This window comes from Palaemon carinicauda, chromosome 45, assembly GCF_036898095.1.
Source record: "Palaemon carinicauda isolate YSFRI2023 chromosome 45, ASM3689809v2, whole genome shotgun sequence".
Taxonomy (NCBI): domain Eukaryota; kingdom Metazoa; phylum Arthropoda; class Malacostraca; order Decapoda; family Palaemonidae; genus Palaemon; species Palaemon carinicauda.
Window position 1 is genome coordinate 33,284,556 of NC_090769.1, and position 18,171 is coordinate 33,302,726.

At 47.8% G+C, this 18,171-nt stretch overlaps 1 protein-coding gene across 1 annotated transcript in view; it reads left to right on the forward strand.

Annotated features, from left to right (window-relative positions):
* The window catches only part of LOC137634744 (uncharacterized), a 58,517-nt gene that overhangs the window by 12,225 nt on the left and 28,121 nt on the right, over positions 1 to 18,171 (forward strand). The window contains exon 2 of the mRNA XM_068367243.1: positions 17,428 to 17,669. Within this exon, the coding sequence (XP_068223344.1) occupies positions 17,441 to 17,669 (229 nt within the window). The 5' untranslated portion in view covers positions 17,428 to 17,440. The remainder of the gene's footprint in view (positions 1 to 17,427; positions 17,670 to 18,171) is intronic.

Below are 18,171 nucleotides of genomic sequence, written 5' to 3' on the forward strand. Positions count from 1 at the left end.
TCAAGAAACGGGAAAACCTTTGCTCGTTCCTGTCAGCGGGAGTAACACCGTGTCAGGGATCGGAACTTCTTTTTGCTCCTCTCTCAAAGTGCCTCTTCCCAGAGGAATTGATAAAGGAGATTGCTACCTCCTTGATTCAGAAGGACACCCATGACCTGGTTGCGTCCTCTGCCCGCAAAGCCACCCCTTTGCCTACCGTATCTAGACCCAGGATGGACACTCCAGCGTCCAGATTCATTCCGCCCTTTCGTGGCAGAGCCTCCAGCAGAGGAGGTGCTCGTGCCGAAGGGAGACGTGGGAAGAAGAAAGGTACCAAGTCCTTTAAAGGCAGAGTCTGACTGCCACCTTCTTCAGACAGCAGTGGGAGCCAGACTCAAGAACTTCTGGCAGATCTGGGAGAAAAGGGGCGCAGATGCGCAATCTGTGAAGTTGCTAAGAGAAGGGTACAAGATCCCGTTTGTCCGCAAACCCCCTCTAGCAACGTCTCCCATCGATCTCTCTCCCAGGTACAAAGAGGAAGACAAGAGGCTAGCCTTGAAGCAGGAAGTGTCTCTCTTGCTACAAAAGGGAGCTGTAGTCAAAGTACGGGACCATCAATCCCCGGGCTTCTACAACCGTCTCTTCTTAGTGGTAAAGAAGACAGGAGGGTGGAGGCCGGTGCTAGACGTCAGTGCGCTGAATGTCTTTGTCACAAAGCAGACGTTCGCCATGGAGACCACAAAGTCAGTTCTAGCAGCGGTCAGAAAGGAAGACTGGATGGTCTCTTTAGACCTAAGGGACGCATACTTTCACGTCCCCATCCACCCAGAATCCCAACCTTTTCTGAGATTCATTTACGACAAGGTTGTTTACCAATTTCAAGCCCTGTGCTTTGGCCTAAGCACGGCTCCTCTTGTATTTACGAGGCTGATGAGGAATATTGCCAAATTCCTGCATTTAGCGGATATCAGAGCCTCCCTCTATTTGGACGACTGGCTTCTAAGAGCGTCTTCCAGTCATCGCTGTCTGGAGAATCTAAAGTGGACTCTAGATCTGATCAAGGAATTGGGTCTCCTGGTCAATATGGAAAAGTCCCAACTGGTCCCATCCCAAACTATAGTGTACTTAGGGATGGAGATTCACAGTCAAGCTTTTCGGGCTTTTCCGTCGGCCCCCAGAACAAGTCAAGCCCAGGTATGCATCCAGAACATGCTAAAGAAGAAACGATGTTCAGTCAGACAGTGGATGAGTCTGATAGGGACGCTATCATCCCTGGAACAGTTCGTTTCGTTAGGGAGACTACACCTCCGTCCCCTTCAATTTCATCTAGCTGTTTACTGGAAAAAGGACAAGACGCTAGAAGCGGTCTCGATCCCCATTTCCGAGAAGATGAAGTCAGCACTGACTTGGTGGAAGGACAGTATCAACCTCAGAGAGGGTCTGCCCCTGGCTGTTCAGACCCCCAACCACGTTCTCTTCTCGGACGCGACACTAGACGGTCGGGAATGCTCGGGAACGTGGAACTCGAATCAAAGAACGTTACATATCAACTGCAAGGAGCTACTGGCAGTTCATCTGGCCTTGAAAAGCTTCAAGTCCCTCCTTCAAGGCAAAGTGGTGGAGGTGAACTCGGACAACACCACGGCCTTGGCGTACATCTCCAAGCAAGGAGGGACCCATTCTATGACGTTGTACGAGATCGCAAGGGACCTCCTCACCTGGTCAAGAGATCTAAACCTTTCTCTAGTAACGAGGTTCATACAAGGCAATATGAATGTTATGGCGGATTGCCTCAGTCGGAAGGGTCAAATCATCCCAACAGAATGTACCCTACACAAGGATGTGTGCAAGAGACTATGGGCCACTTGGGGCCAACCTACCATAGATCTCTTTGCAACCTCGGTGACCAAGAGGCTCCCAATATATTGCTCACCGATCCCGGACCCAGCAGCAGTTCATATAGATGCCTTTCTACTGGATTGGTCACATCTAGACCTTTATGCATTCCCCCCGTTCAAGATTGTCAACAAGGTACTGCAGAAGTTCGCCTCTCACGAAGGGACAAGGTTGACGTTGGTTGCTCCCCTCTGGCCCGCGAGAGAATGGTTCACAGAGGTACTTCAATGGCTGGTGGACGTTCGCAGAGCTCTTCCTCTAAGAGTGGACCTTCTACGTCAGCCACACGTAAAGAAGGTACACCCAGACCTCCACGCTCTTCGTCTGACTGCCTTCAGACTATCGAAAGACTCTCTAGAGCTAGAGGCTTTTCGAAGGAGGCAGCCAGGGCGATTGCTAGAGCGAGGAGGACATCCACTCTTAGAGTCTACCAGTCGAAGTGGGAAGTCTTCCGAAATTGGTGCAAGTCGGTATCAGTATCCTCAACCAGTACCTCTGTAACCCAAATAGCTGACTTCCTATTATACCTGAGGAAAGAAAGATCCCTTTCAGCTCCCACTATCAAAGGTTACAGAAGCATGTTGGCAACAGTCTTCCGTCACAGAGGCTTAGATCTTTCCAACAACAAAGATCTACAGGACCTCCTTAAGTCTTTTGAAACCACGAAGGAGCGTCGTTTGGCTACACCTGGATGGAATTTAGACGTGGTACTAAGATTCCTGATGTCAGAAAGGTTCGAGCCACTACAATCAGCCTCCTTTAAAGATCTCACTTTAAAGACTCTTTTCCTGGTTTGCTTAGCCACAGCTAAAAGAGTCAGTGAGATTCACGCCTTCAGCAGGAACATCGGATTTTCATCTGAAACGGCTACATGTTCTTTACAGCTTGGTTTTCTAGCCAAAAACGAGCTACCTTCTCGCCCTTGGCCGAAATCGTTCGACATTCCAAGCCTTTCAAATATGGTTGGAAATGAACTAGAAAGAGTCTTATGCCCTGTTAGAGCTCTTAAGTTCTATTTAAGACAAACTAAATCTTTACGAGGACAGTCAGAAGCTTTATGGTGTTCTATTAAGAAACCTTCTTTACCTATGTCAAAGAATGCAGTTTCCTATTATATCAGACTGTTGATACGAGAAGCTCATTCCCATCTGAATGAAGAAGACCATGCTGTGCTGAAGGTAAAGACACATGAAGTTAGAGCTGTCGCTACTTCAGTGGCTTTTAAACAAAATAGATCTCTGCAGAGTATAATGGACGCAACCTATTGGAGAAGCAAGTCAGTGTTCGCGTCTTTTTATCTTAAAGATGTCCAGTCTCTTTACGAGAACTGCTACACCCTGGGACCATTCGTAGCAGCGAGTGCAGTAGTGGGTGAGGGCTCAACCACTACATTCCCCTAATTCCATAACCTTTTTTAATCTTTCTCTTGAAATGTTTTTTATTGTTGTTTTTTTTTTGGGTTGTCCGGAAGGCTAAGAAGCCTTTCGCATCCTGGTTGATTTGGCGGGTGGTCAAATTCTTTTCTTGAGAAGCGCCTAGATTAGAGGTTTTGATGAGGTCCTGTAGTATGGGTTGCAACCCTTGATACTTCAGCTCCTAGGAGTCGCTCAGCATCCTAAGAGGATCGCGAGGCTCAGTAAGGAAGACGTACTTAAAAAAGGCAGAGTAATTGTTCAAGTCGACTTCCTTACCAGGTACTTATTTATTTTATGTTTGTTATTTTGAATAACTGCTAAAATGAAATACGAAATCCTTAGCTCATAATAATGTAAACAATTAATGCTGGTCTCTACCCACCCCCCTGGGTGTGAATCAGCTTATATAATCACCGGCTAAGTTTAATATTGAAAAATGTTATTTTGATAATAAAATAAATTTTTGAATATACTTACCCGGTGATTATATATTAAAGGACCCTCCCTTCCTCCCCAATAGAGACCCAGTGGACCGAGGAGAAAATTGAGTTCTGTGTTTACATTGAGTACTGAGTACCTGCTCGACAGATGGCGCTGTTGAAGTACACCCCCTACCTGCATAGCGATCGCTGGCGGATTTCGAGCGTAGAGTTTTTCTGTCGGGCAGCAGAGCTGCAGCTTATATTATCACCGGGTAAGTATATTCAAAAATTTATTTTATTATAAAATAACATATTATTGGCTGAATCACTAGGATAGGAGGGAAAGCATAGAAATCCAGACCCAACCAGTTGGGAAGCTTGAGGGTCCTGGAGTGTAGAATACACCCATCTTTCTTTCTAATGAACAAGGTAGCAATCATATGAGTCTTGAGCATATTTTTAATGATTGCTATACCTTATAAAGAATTTGAAATAAAACCCTTAGTTGTTCCAACACGGAGACTTACCTCGAACTACTTTCTTAGGAGATACCTGGAATCTCATCCGACCAGAGTTTTGTGTAGTTAACCATACTTCCGTTTTCTGTGAGGACTACCCCAGGCGGAAGGATACGTACCCTGAGGCCAATCCCGGGCCGGGCCGCGTGCTAGCTTGGGTCTCGACCCTCAGTAAGTTCTCTGGTCGCGTCGTGATATCTCGACGCTCTCCTCTCTCAGTGTGACTCTTTGTGTCCCGCGTGTCTCCCACGTGGTATCACTGTGCTCTCCCTTGTGTTCTCGCGGTTTCGCTTGATATCCTTGTGCATTCCCTTGTGTTTCCACGTGTGATCCTTATCCTTTTATCCTTTCCATTGCGTTCCTGTGTCTTGCGGTGTTGTTTTAGTGCGTGATGGAGCATCCCCGCCGTTGTCCTGGGTCTAGGACCGGGAAGTCGTGTGGTACGTTCTTATCCAAGCCGGAGGTAGATCCGCATTCCCTTTGCTCGTCCTGCAGAGGTAGAATGTGTTCTCCAACGGACACGTGCCCGGAGTGCGTGTCGTGGAACGAGGTGCAGTGGGTACGTTTTGGTACTAAGAAAAAGAAGTCTGCCAAGAGGTCGCCCAGGAAGATTAGCACCTCTTCGCCTTTGACGTCCCCAGGAGGAAAGTCTGATGGGGTTTCCCTTCCATCTTCCCCTACCCAGAGTAGGGGACGAGGTAAGTCCGTTGCGGGGAAGAAACCATCGGTTCTTCCCCAGGAGTCTTCTCTTCGGGATAGTGGGGTTGCTGCTTCTTTACAAGCAAGTGGGGGGCCTGAAGGTGAGGTTGGTGGGGGTCCTCGAGGCGATGCCCTTATGCTTGCGAGGCACGTCTCGTCGAATGACCCCATGTGGAGTAAGAATGTCCCTGTTTCTTCGCCCGCTTCATGGGCTTATATTTCAGGTACCTCCGCAGCTGAAGGCGCCCTAGAGAAGGAAGACTCTTTCGTTGGCGGATCCCCTCGCATGGATGCCCCCGAAGACGCCCAGTAGATCCGCGTTGAGGATGGAGGAGGGCCTTGGTTCCTGGTTCCCGTATGCCGAGCGGCCACGATCTCCCCCAGCTCTTCTTTCATCAGTTCTGGATGTGTTTCTGCAACCTTCGACCTCTGGAACAGAACAAGTCGTCAAGCCGCCCACTCTCTATGCCCCTGCCCCGCGGAAGTGTTACGAGGATTTGTCGGAATCTTCAGCGGGGGGGCTCATCAGTCTCGTCGAGGGAAGAAGCGCAGAGGAGACATTGGCGGAAATGTGACAGATCCAGGAGAAGGCGCTCCCATTCGAGGTCGCGGCATGGAAGAAGGCGGTCCAGGTCCCCGAGGGGGAAATTCAGGAGGAGCAGATCTCCATGGGAAGAATGGGTCCTCGTCCCCCGCAGTAAGCTCGCGGACTTCACTATGATCCTGAGCACTGCGGGTTGGCTCCCCAGAGATAAGTCTCCAGGAAGGTCCTCCTCCAGACACAGGCTTGACCCCCGGAGGGATGCGTCCCCGAGACCCCCTTCCGACAGGCGTAAGACCGCGAAAGCGCTGACTCAATCCGCCCAGCGGAGGGAGTCGCCTTTTCGGACGGGCAGCCTCGTCGAGTCATCGAAGGCAGCTCTGACTCTAGACAAGCAGGGACGGCTTCCTCCGTCAGGCAAGCCCACGGAAGCCGCACCCTCCATGATGAAGGACAGGCGGAGGACGGAAGCGCTCGCCTCCGCGGCAGTGCCCGTCCTACATCCACAACTTTATGCGGAGGCGCCCGTCGAGAGAGTGGCTCAACGCCAGGTGGAGGACGCCGACGACGACACGGAGGCCGCGCCAGCGGAGGACTCGGCCTATAGGAGAGTGTTAGGCCTCATAAGGAAGCATCACAGGATAGAGGAGCCTGTTCCCTCTGACGAGGATGCCTGGCGTTCTAGCCTCAACAGGCTAATGGAGGCCCCCGTCCAACAAAAACCCTCCTTAGCTCTACCTGTGTCCAGAGACGTGAGACTTGGTCGTACTCACGTCAACAAGATTGTGGCGGGCAATGCGGAAGCCCTTCGAAGTTACTCCAGGGACTGAGGTCCCAGAGTAAATTCTATTTACCAGAAGGACAACGGCCAGGAGCCTGTAAGATGGCGGCCTCCCTTGAAGTTTTGGGCCAGGGAGCCCCGGAGGACAGAGCCTCGTCAGCCCCAATCTGTTTCTCCCAGTCAGAGGCGACGATGATGGAGGAGATGGCCAAGGACCTGGTCAACGTCGCCTCCTGGTTAGACTGGTGGGCCTCGACTCTAGTGGGCGTCCAGGCCTCCTACAACCTATCAGTTCCAGCTAACCAAGCGGTCCTGAAGGACCTGATTATTTCGGGAGGTAGGGCGTTAAAATTTTTAACATTCCAGTCCCTAGCTCAGTCGGCCAACTGGGTACTTAGAAGAAGGGACACGGTGTTGAGCAAGTTGTCCAAGAGGATCCCGAACAGGGAGGCGAGGGCTTTGAGGAGCCTGCCCGTGTGGGGTGACGTGCTTTTCCCCTTGAAGGAGGCGGAGGAGATTATGGAGAAGGTGATGAAAAGAAAGGAAGGAAGTGAGCGTCCCCAGACCTCAAGCCATGAGGAGACCCGCTCACAGGAGACCTGCGTCCGATGGCCCCACTACTCCTCGAGCCTCTCCTAGCCAGACAAGGAGAGACGTTCCTTCTACGTCTTGGTCGCAGCCGTCGCAGTAGAGGAGCGCCGTCAGCGCCAGCCACTTTTAGGACGTCATACTCAGCCTCCAGGAGAGGGCGTTCAGGTAGATCCTCCAGGAGAAGGTAGGGTGAGAGGCCCCCTACTCTTGCCCAAGCGTCAGGAAGAGGGATGCCTCAGACCTTTTTGGCAAGCATGAAAAGACCACGGAGCGGAACCGTGGACAGTGACGGTGTTGAAGGAGGGGTACAGACTACCGTTCCTGGCAGAACCTCCACCTCTGATTCCGGCCAACCAAGCGGAGTGGTTGGTACCCAAGGATCCTTTGAAGAGGGTAGCCTTACAGGAAGAAGTTTCCACGATGTTAGCGAAAGGAGCAATGGAAATGGTACAGCAACAGGGTCCGGGGTTTTACAGTCGACTCTTTCTGGTGGAGAAAGCGACGGGAGGTTGGAGACCGGTCATAGATCTGTAAGCCCTCAACAAGTTTGTGTGCAAGACCGACTTCAAGATGGTCACCCCGAGGTCGGTCCTAGAGTCCTTGAGGGAAGGGGACTTCATGATGTCCATAGACCTCAAGGATGCTTATTTTCAGATCCCAATTCACCCCTCCAGCAGGAAGTATCTTTGGGTGAGATGGGGTGCCCAGATCTTGTAGTTCAAGACCCTCTGCTTCGGTCTGTCAACAGCGCCTCAGGTCTTCACGAGGGTCTTTGCGACAGTCTCAGTTTGGTCTCACGAACGGGGTATTCGCCTGATTCGTTACCTGGACGACTGGTTGCTCCTTTCATCCTCAGAGGAAGTTTTGAAGGAACAAGGCTCGGAGCTACTACAGTTCTGCAAAGTTCTGGGCATCACCGTCAACCTGGTGAAATCTCACCTGTCTCCCTCCACCAGGATGACTTACTTGGGGATGATTCTGGACTCCCGACTAGTGAGAGCCTTTCCATCGGATGAGAGGTTGAAAAACCTGGACCAGGTCCTCCTTCCTTTCTTATCAGGACATCCCAGGAAAGCGAAGGACTGGCAGAGGTTGATAGGTCACCTAGTATCTTTGGAGAAACTGGTTCCCCAAGGGAGACTCAAACTCAGGGGTATCCAGTGGAACCTGAAAGGACTCTGGAACCAAGTAGACTCCCCCCACAAGGTAGTTCCCGTTCTTCCAGAGACGAGAGAATCCCTGGAGTGGTGGCAAGATCGGACGAACACCCTCAAGGGGAGGCCCTTCGCAGACGAGCCCCCCGAGATGCTCCTCTTCACAGACGCCTCCAAGGAAGGATGGGGCGCACACCTTCTCGGGAATTCAGCAAGAGGTGTTTGGACGGAGGAAGAAAAAGTTCAACACATCAACATCCTAGAGATGAGAGCTGTTCGGAAAGCGTGCCTACAGTTCGTCAGTCTTCTACGGGGAAACAGTGGCGTTGATGTGCGACAACGCCACAGTAGTAGCATACTTAAAGAAACAGGGAGGACTGAAATCGAAGGAATTGTGCGATCTCACGTTGGAGATCCTGGATTAGGCTGAGTCAGAACGAATCGGGATCACAGCGAGGTTCATTCCGGGAAAAAGAAATGTCCTGGCCGATGGACTCAGCAGGATGGGCCAAGTGGTGGGAACCGAGTGGTCTCTGCACCCAGAAGTAGCCAGGCTCATCATCCAGAAGTGGGGTTCGCCAGTAATGGATCTTTTCGCGACAAGGTTGAACGCACAACTCCCCGTATTCTGTTCTCCTGTCCCAGACCCAAAGGCGGCATGGGAGGACGCCTTCCAACACAGGTGGGACAATCTCGACGTACAGTATACGCTTTTCCTCCCTTCGCATTGATTAGGCAAGTTCTCAACAGGGTAAGGACAGCTCACAACCTAAGGATGACTTTGGTAGCGGCCTGGTGGCCGGAGAGGGAGTGGTTCGCGGATCTAAAAGAGCTAGCGTGCCTTCCCCCGTGGTCGCTGCCAGACAGACCAGACCTTCTCAGTCAGCCCCACTTCCAAAGGTTCCACGACAATCCTCGATCTCTCCGCCTTCACGCGTGGAGGTTATCGAGCGTCTCCTAAGGAAGGAGGGGTATTCGGAAGGGACAGCGCAAAGAATGTCGCGTTATCTGAAGCGTTCTTCGGCAGCGGTCTACCAGGAAAAATGGACCACATTTAGGAAATGGTGTTCCTCCAGAAACATCAAGCCACTAAGGGCTACTATCCCGGACATTGCGGACTTCCTTGTACACCTCAGAGACGTGGTCGGCATGTCAATACCGGCCATCAAGGGAGTCCGTGCAGCCTTAGGCCAAGTTTTCCTCCTGAAGGACATTTATCTGGGTTCCTCAAGACATATCTCTATGCTAATCAGAAGTTTGGAACAAGCATGTCCCCCTTGAGCCTCCAGGGTACCGCAGTGGGACGTGGCAAGAGTTCTGAAGATGTTAAGTGAGCCTCTGTTCGAGCCCTTGAAGGACATAGTGGACAGGGATCTCACCCTCAAGACTGTCTTTTTGTTAGCCTTGGCGTCAGCAAAGAGGGTGGGGGAAATCCACGGTTTGTCCTACGAAGTCTCACATGCGAAGGGTTGGCATGAGGTCTCCTTCAAGTTCGTTCCATCGTTTGTGGCTAAGACCCAGAATCCAGCTGTCTGGGATCCCAAGTTCGAGGGTTTCACAATTCCAGCAATTCCTCGGTCAGGTAATCCGGAGGATTTGAAGTTGTGTCCCGTCAAAGCCGTAAGGAAATACCTGGAAAGGACGGCTAGACTCCGCCCTGGTATCAAGAACCTCTTCGTCTCCACGGGCACAGTGAAGAAGCAGGTTTCAAAGAATACCATCTCCTTTTGGCTAAGACAGGTGATTATCAGGGCCTATAGCAGTACGGGTCTTCCCCTGCCAGGTACCCCCGGGCCCCATGACATTAGGGGTCTAAGTACCTCCCTAGCCTTCGAGAAGAACATGGCAGTGGCTCAGATCCTTAGAGCAGGCACCTGGTTGAACCAGTCGACCTTCACAACTCACTACCTCAAGGAATGTTCGAGGAAGTCTTTAGACGGGTTCTCGATAGGAACAGTCATCTCCGCGCTCCAGACGATTTAACAGTGTAGCCTCAGGTACAATCGTGGGTAGCAAGACCAAGAGACAGGTTCGTTTACCTATTCTCCTTGTCCTTCCTTTCCCTTGTTCCTTCCCCCCGGAGATAACTCAGGTAAAGCCTGCACAAGACATCAGTTCACAACATCGTCATAGGACACCGCATCGAGGAATGTTTTTAAGGGTGAGTTACTTAGACAATAACATGAGCTCTTTGTGTAGTTTTTCCTACGTTTTCGTTTTCTGACCAACTTTGAACCTAGTCTCCTATCTAGGTTCCCTGCCGTCCTGCTTAGTTGGGTCTAGAGGTCAGGAAGACACTCCCACCTCCTAAAGTGTAAGTCTCCTAAGAAAGTAGTTCGAGGTAAATCTCCGTGTTGGAACAAATCACAAATTCTAAGTAATTTGTATTTTTCCTAACATACTTACCGAGAACTATTTTCGTCTAATGGCCCTCCCTTCCTTCCCCGAGTGCCTTACTGACTCTTAGGTAATTAAGCATCCAAGAACTTACTGAGGGTCGAGACCTAAGCTAGCACGCGGCCTGGCCCGGGATTGGCTTCATGGCACGTATCCTTCCGCCTGGGGTAGTCCTCACAGAAAACGGAAGTAGAGTAAACTACACAAAACTCTGGTCAGATGAGAGGAGATTCCAGGTATCTCCTAAGAAAGTAGTTCTCGGTAAGTATGTTAGGAAAAATACAATTTTCAATATTTAACTTAGCCGGTGATTATATAGCTGCAACTCTGTTGCTCGACAGACAACTCTACGGAAAAACTCGCCAGCGATCGCTACACAGGTTGCGGGTGTGCCCAACAACGCCATCTGTCGACCAGATACCCAGCTCTCAATGTAAACAAAGACTCAATTTTCTCTCTGTCGAGGTGTCGACAAGACGTACTTTACTCGCTGTTGCTAAACTGGAGTTTTTCACATCTATTTGGTGAAGTACTATATTCTAGTTTTGAGCTTTCGCTATGCAGGTGTTTTATCTTCATCTTAAATCTTGAACTCGCTTTGGATAGATTTAATTATGGTGACAAAGAGAGTATGGACTTTCTTTCACTTTTAAATGGCCGACCCTTCCCTTAGACGGAAGTGTGTTTAGGCTTTTAGTATTTTATATCTCTCCGCCTTTATTAGGCCTCTTCGATTAACTTTCCATTTATTATAAACATATAAAAATAAATTTTAATGTTTTGTTTATATGCGACCTTTCCTGAGAGTAGGCGGTCCTAACTTGGAAACCAAAGTTAATCAACGTTGAGCCCTTTATATCGTAATTAGCTTTTAAAGAGCTAAGGATTTAAAACTTTTTAAATGTAATATTTTATGAAAGAATTTCTTTGATAGTCTTCGTACTGTTTTCAAAGATGAACTAACGTTTAGTTTTTTTATGCTACGCAGTTGTTGACGTTCAAGACGTTCAACATGCGCTCTATCGTTACGATAGAGAGAGAGTGTATCACGGTTTCACTTTGCAGTAAGAGTAAATCGATTCTGACGTTTTGTTCATTCTTTCTTAGCTTAAATGTTTTAAATTCTATTTTAAAGGAACTTTTTATTTGAAAAACCTTTCAATTTTTTCCTTTAGTCAAATAACATGTTTTTTTGACGAAATATAATTGGGCTCTTCTCTTAGGTGCGAAATCAAGAGAGAAAGAGAGAGAGAGATAGAGACGGAGGGAGAGAGAGGAGAGAAAACGTTCCATTCAAGCGAGTAACGTTGTTCTCGAGTTACTCTCGTCCCTAGTCGCTGTACGGGGAGGAAGGATAAAACGTTTTTAGTTTTTTATTCTCGTCCCCAGGCTATGTGCGGTGAGAGATTGAAAACGTAGTTATATGAACTAGTGTTTAGTCTCTTTCCCAGCCACTGATTTTTTTATCTTAAAATATGTTTTCTGTTTTTTGCTGGTATTAATGAACTTGCATTATACGACTGATTTCGCAATTACTACCTTTTGATGAAGGGTAGAATTGCGTGTTTCAGGTAGAAATCAGTGAAATAAGTGCAAAACAGAAAATCGAAGTGATAAAGTGATATGCGCAAAGTGTTACAGTGTTGCGTCCGAGGGTTCGTCTGTTCGTGCCTGTCGTTCACCTAGTCCGGGACCTCTTGCATGCTCCCAAGCCCAGGGGAGAAGTAATGTCAAACGACTTATGGGTTCGAGAGGCCTTGATCAACGAACAGACGTTTTCCCTCTATGGTATCGGGTGTATCTTACCAAGATCTCCCCTACCATAAGACGAGAGAGACGTTGTTTCTCCTCGTCATCCGAAGGCTTTTCGCATAAGAAACCTGTCACAAGGTTTCGAAGCCCTTAAGCGAAAGTCAGTCCTTTCAGGACAGGTCCAGCGTCCTGGTTACAACCATTAGGACAGTTCTGACCCTATGCAGTCATCGGATAACTGCTCACCGCCTAACAAAAGCGTAACACAGACTCCGAGAGTCTTTTTTTGTTGGCAAAGTGTTGCGGTCACAGACGTTACCCTTGTCTCTTACCACAACCATTTCCGTTGATCCTTAATGGGTTGTATGACAAGACATGCAGTATATGCTTGCCTCCCTTATGGAAGACTATTCTGCCGATTAGTCCGTTGAGTCTAGCCGTTTATCTCATCGATATCCTGGCTTTCAGCCAACCTAACGTTCCTTTGTGCTTACTGTTGACGTTGGCGTAGCTTAGTCACGTCAGTCAGGTTGTTGAGAACCACACTCGATGCAGTCTCGTGTGGTTTTTCAGCCGCATTTGGACATTAGGCCACTTGCTGATGCTCATGTTGACGTTCAAGACGTTCACTAACAATCGGAGTTGACTTGTTTTGACGTTGTGCGTCAACTTCCGCATTCTAGAGTTGTTTTGTCTGCTCAGTCTAGGCAGTCAAAGCAGTCTCGAGTGGACGCTGTGCGTCCTCACGCACCTGTTGTGGTTGACAGTTCAGTTGTTGACAGTTCACAGACTGTCAAGCAGTTACATGACGTTGCGTTCTGGTCCGCTACTCATGCACCAGTGAGTGTGGACTCTGCTTGTAAAGCATTGCCACCACGGTAGGTCTCTCCCTTGCTTGAGACTCAGCTTTTATAGGACAAGGTTCCTGTAGATGAGGAAGTTGCTGTTCCCCCTCCTACTGATATTCCCTTGAGGACTCTGTCAGATGGAGATGAGCCTAAAGCTGCTTAGCCCCCTATGGACTTTGATTAAATCATGATGATTTTTTTAAGGATCTTTGTCCGGATCTTTTTGTAACTGCTGCTCCTCGTTCGCCTAAACGTCAGAGCTTACACTAGGCCTAGCTACTTCGAAGCCGTTGTTTTTAAGCTAGTGCTCTCTCGCTCTCCTAGAGAGCTTTACGTTGGCTAGGCGACTGGTTTTTCACCAGGAGGAGTTTGGGGGATACAGCCTTTGCTTTCCCTTCTTTTAAACTGGTTTATAGAGCGAGAGTCTGATATGACACGAGAGAAGTTCTCGGCTTGGGAGTTCATGCCTCTGCCCAGATAGACTTCTCAATTCTCGTAGACTCTCCCTGGCGCCTGGCCAGGAGACGCTTCAAGTTTTTTACAGGTCAACTTCACAGCTGTTTTCGAGCCTTTGAAGTTTTGCTGTACAATTATGTCATGCATAACAAGGCTTTCAGGGATGGTAAGCGGTACCTCCTCAGTCGCTAACCCCGTCTGTTGCCGCTCCTGCTCCCGTAGATCCTAAATGGGCTTTGCTGCAAGACATGCAGTCCAAGCTTGCATCCTTGATAGAGGACTTTAATGCGGAGAAGGTTGCTACCGAACCTTCTGGCCAACAACCTTCCAACCGGTCGGTTGTGCGCCCTGTTGACGCTGAGGTAACCTACTCGCGTCTGCCAGTTGAGGTGGTTCCTCCACCGATGCGACCCAGTGTGGGTTGCCAGCCGCACGTTGACGTTAAGCGACGCTCGGAGGTGGTTGTTGACGTTCAGGACGTTCAACAACCAGCAGAGGTGACTTGTTTTGACGCAGTGCGTCAACCTCAGCAACCCGGTAGGGTGTTGACTGCACAACCCAGACGGTCTAGACAGTCTCGGGTTGACGCTGTGCTTCCTCGCGCACCCATGGTTGTTGACAGTTCACAGACTGTGCAGCAGTTCCATGATGTTGCGTCCGGCTCCGTCACGCATGCACCAGTGCGACCGGACTCAGCGAGCCAGACGTTGCCCACTCCGTTGCCGTTTCCTCATCAGTTTTCGGATGAGGAACCCTCTGATGAGGACGTTGCTGAACAACAAGACGATCAGCCCCCAGCCCTGCTATCCATCCAGAAGATGCTGAAGAAGGAACGCTGCTCAGTCAGGCTGTGGATGAGTCTGGTAGGGACGCTGTCATCCGTGGAACATTTTGTGTCACTAGGAAGACTACACCTCCGTCCTCTTCAATACCATCTAGCTTTTCACTGGAAAAAGGACAAGACGCTAGAAGCGGTCTCGATCCCGGTTTCCGAAAAGATAAAGTCTTGTCTGACTTGGTGGAAGGACAATATCAACCTAAGAGAGGGTCTTCCCCTGGCTGTTCAGACTCCCAACCACGTTCTCTTCTCGGACGCATCGGACGTGGGCTGGGGCGCGACACTAGACGGTCGGGAATGCTCAGGACTGTGGAACTCGAGTCAGAGGAGCATGCATATCAACTGCAAGGAGCTGTTGGCAGTACATCTGGCCTTGAAAAGCTTCAAGTCTCTCCTTCGAGGCAAAGTGGTGGAAGTTAACTCGGACATCACCACGGCCTTGGCGTACATCTCCAAACAAGGAGGTACCCACTCACTGACGTTGTACGAGATCGCAAGGGACCTGCTCATCTGGTCAAAAGGTCAAGACATCTCCCTAGTAACGAGGTTCATCCAAGGCGACTTGAACGTCATAGCAGATTTTCTCAGTCGGAAAGGGCAAGTAATTCCAACCGAATGGACCCTCCACAAGGATGTGTGCAAGAGCCTTTGGGCCACTTGGGGTAAAACCATCCATAGATCTCTTTGCAACCTCGCTGACCAAGAGGCTTCCAATCTATTGCTCTCCAGTCCCGGACCCAGCAGCAATACATATAGATGCTTTCCTCCTAGATTGGTCACATCTGGATCTCTACGCATTCCCACCGTTCAAGATTGTCAACAAGGTACTGCAGAAGTTCGCCTCTCACGAAGGGACAAGGTTGACGTTAGTTGCTTCCCTCTGGCCCGCGAGAGAATGGTTCACCGAGATACTTCGATGGTTAGTAGACGTTCCCAGTAGTCTTCCTCTAAGGGTAAACCTTTACGTCAGCCACACGTAAAGAAGGTACTCCAAAGCCTCCACGCTCTTCGTCTGACTGCCTTCAGACTATCGAAAGACTCTCGAGAGCTAGAGGCTTTTCGAAGGAAGCAGCCAGTGCGATTGCTAGAGCAAGGAGAGCGTCTTCCATTAGAGTCTACCAATCGAAGTGGGAAGTCTTCCGAGACTGGTGCAAGTCAGTTTCTGTATCCTCGACCAGTACCTCTGTAGCTCAAATAGCTGTTTTTCTCTTATACCTGAGAAAAGGATGATCCCTTTCAGCTCCCACTATCAAGGGCTACAGAAGCATGTTGGCATCGGTCTTCCGGCATAGAGGCTTAGATCTTTCCAAACATAAAGATCTGCAAGACCTCCTTAAGTCTTTTGAGACCACCAAGGAGCGTCGTTTGGCTACCCTTGGATGGAATTTAGATGTGGTACTAAGATTCTTCATGTCAGACAGGTTGGAGCCGTTACAATCAGCCTCCCTGAAAGATCTCACTCTTAAGACTCTTTTCCTGGTATGCTTAGTCTCGGCTAAAAGAGTCAGTGAGATTCATGCCTTCAGCAAGAACATCGGATTTTCGTCAGAAAAAGCCACTTGTTCGGTACAACTTGGTTTTCCAGCCAAAAATGAGCTGCCTTCTCGGCCTTGGCCTAAAACTTTCGATATCCCCAGCTTATCGGAGATCGTAGGCAATGAACTAGAAAGAGTCTTATGCCCTGTTAGAGCTCTTAAGTTCTATTTAAAGCGTACTAAACCTTTACAAGGCCAATCTGAAGCTTTATGGTGTTCAGTCAAGAAACCATCCTTGCCTGTCAAAGAATGCTTGGTCAGACTTTATCAGATTGTTAATACGAGAAGCTCATTCACATCTGAGTGAGGAAGACCGAACTTTGCTTAAGGTGAAGACGCACGAAGTTAGAGCTGTAACAACTTCCGTGGCCTTTAAGCAAAATATATCTCTGCAAAGTATAATGGACGCAACCTATTGGAGAAGCAAGTCAGTGTTCGCGTCATTTTACTTGAAAGATGTCCAGTCTCTTTACAAGAACTGCTACACACTGGGACCATTCGTAGCAGCGAGTGCAGTAGTGGGTGAGGGCTCAACCACTACAATTCCCTAATTCCTTATCCTTTTAATCTGTCTCTTGAAATGTTGTTTTTTTTATGGGTTGTCCGGAAGGCTAAGAAGCCTTTCGCATCCTGGTTGATTTGGCGGGTGGTCAAAGTCATTTCTTGAGAGCGCCTAGATTAGGGGTTTGATGAGGTCCTGTTGTATGGGTTGCAACTCTTGATACTTCAGATCCTAGGGGTCGATCAGCATCCTAAGAGGATCGCGAGGCTCCATAAGGAAGACGTACTTAAAAGGCAGAGTAATTGTTCAAGTCGACTTCCTTACCAGGTACCTATTTATTTTGTTTTTGTTATTTTGATAACTTCTAAAATGAAATAAAAAACTCTTAGCTCATAAAAGTGTAAACATATATTACTGGTCTCTACCCACCATCCTGGGTGTGAATCAGCTATATAATCACCGGCTAAGTTAAATATTGAAAAATGTTATTTTGATTATAAAATAAATTTTTGAATATACTTACCCGGTGATTATAAATTAAATGACCCTCCCTTCTCCCCAATAGAGACGCAGTGGGACGAGGAGAAAATTGAGTCTTTGTTTACATTGAGAGCTGGGTATCTGGTCGACAGATGGCGCTGTTGGGCACACCCGCAACCTGTGTAGCGATCGCTGGCGAGTTTTTCCGTAGAGTTGTCTGTCGAGCAACAGAGTTGCAGCTATATAATCACCGGGTAAGTATATTCAAAAATTTATTTTATAATCAAAATAACATATTACTTAGAATTTGTGATTTTAATCAACATAACCTGTCCCCCTTTTGTGTTGAGCATTTTATTTTTAATAGGATACTATGTGTCCTTATGGGATCTGAATCTTTTCCCAATTTTTGGGTAACAAGGCTACTCAGGCTAACCTAAGGATAGGGCTAACATTGAGTGAATGGGGAAAAATAGATTTTAGATTATGAAATTAGAATTTTAATAAGTTTGAAACTTCTAAGTTAAAGCTATCAGATTTATTACAATAATGTATTAATATACTGTAAGTTGAATTAATTTATATATACTGTAGTGTTGTTATGGTTGGATCTTAATTTTCAGGTAGACCTTAAAGATGGGGACCATCGGATGTCCACTGTGTTGCAGACATGACTTTATTTCTGTGGTGGCGTTGCATGATCATCTTTTGTACTATATGTACAGACCTCTACAGTGTGCAGTTTGCAGTACTCATGTTGGTGGTATTCAAGAGCTCACACATCACTTAGAACGACATCTTGGGGACAGTGTTTCTACTGCTACTTGCCCTCCAAAGCCTGTTCCTGAGCAAAATAAAGAACCTGGTAAAAAGATGTTACTACGATAGGTTTAAGTTGTTTTAGATTTTTGGTTCTAAATAGTTTTGCTTAAAACACTAAGTTATTGACGCATAGATTATCTATTTAGTATTCAGATATGCTGTACAGATTCCTTATCAGATTTACTTTACTTTTTAAAATATTGTGTGATCATTTATCATCACTTAATTTGTTTATGGGTCTTTATTTGTAAATGTTTATTTTTCTACTTAAACATATTTAAATAAACTTATTTTGCTAGGTTTTGGGTTCTTTCATACTATAAGCTTACACAATTGTAGTTAGCACTTCAGTTGGGAACTTTCTTGTTGGGAGATAGATGTTAATTTGTTATTTATTATTGTAAAAAGAGTAAAGTTTAAAACTTATTTCTTAATACAAGCCCACAACTTGCAGTGGCATTTCATTCGCCATGAAATGTCTGCAGACTAACTTTTTCGCAAATCTGACTTGTGAGTATGGCACATGTTCCATAAGATCTTGACTG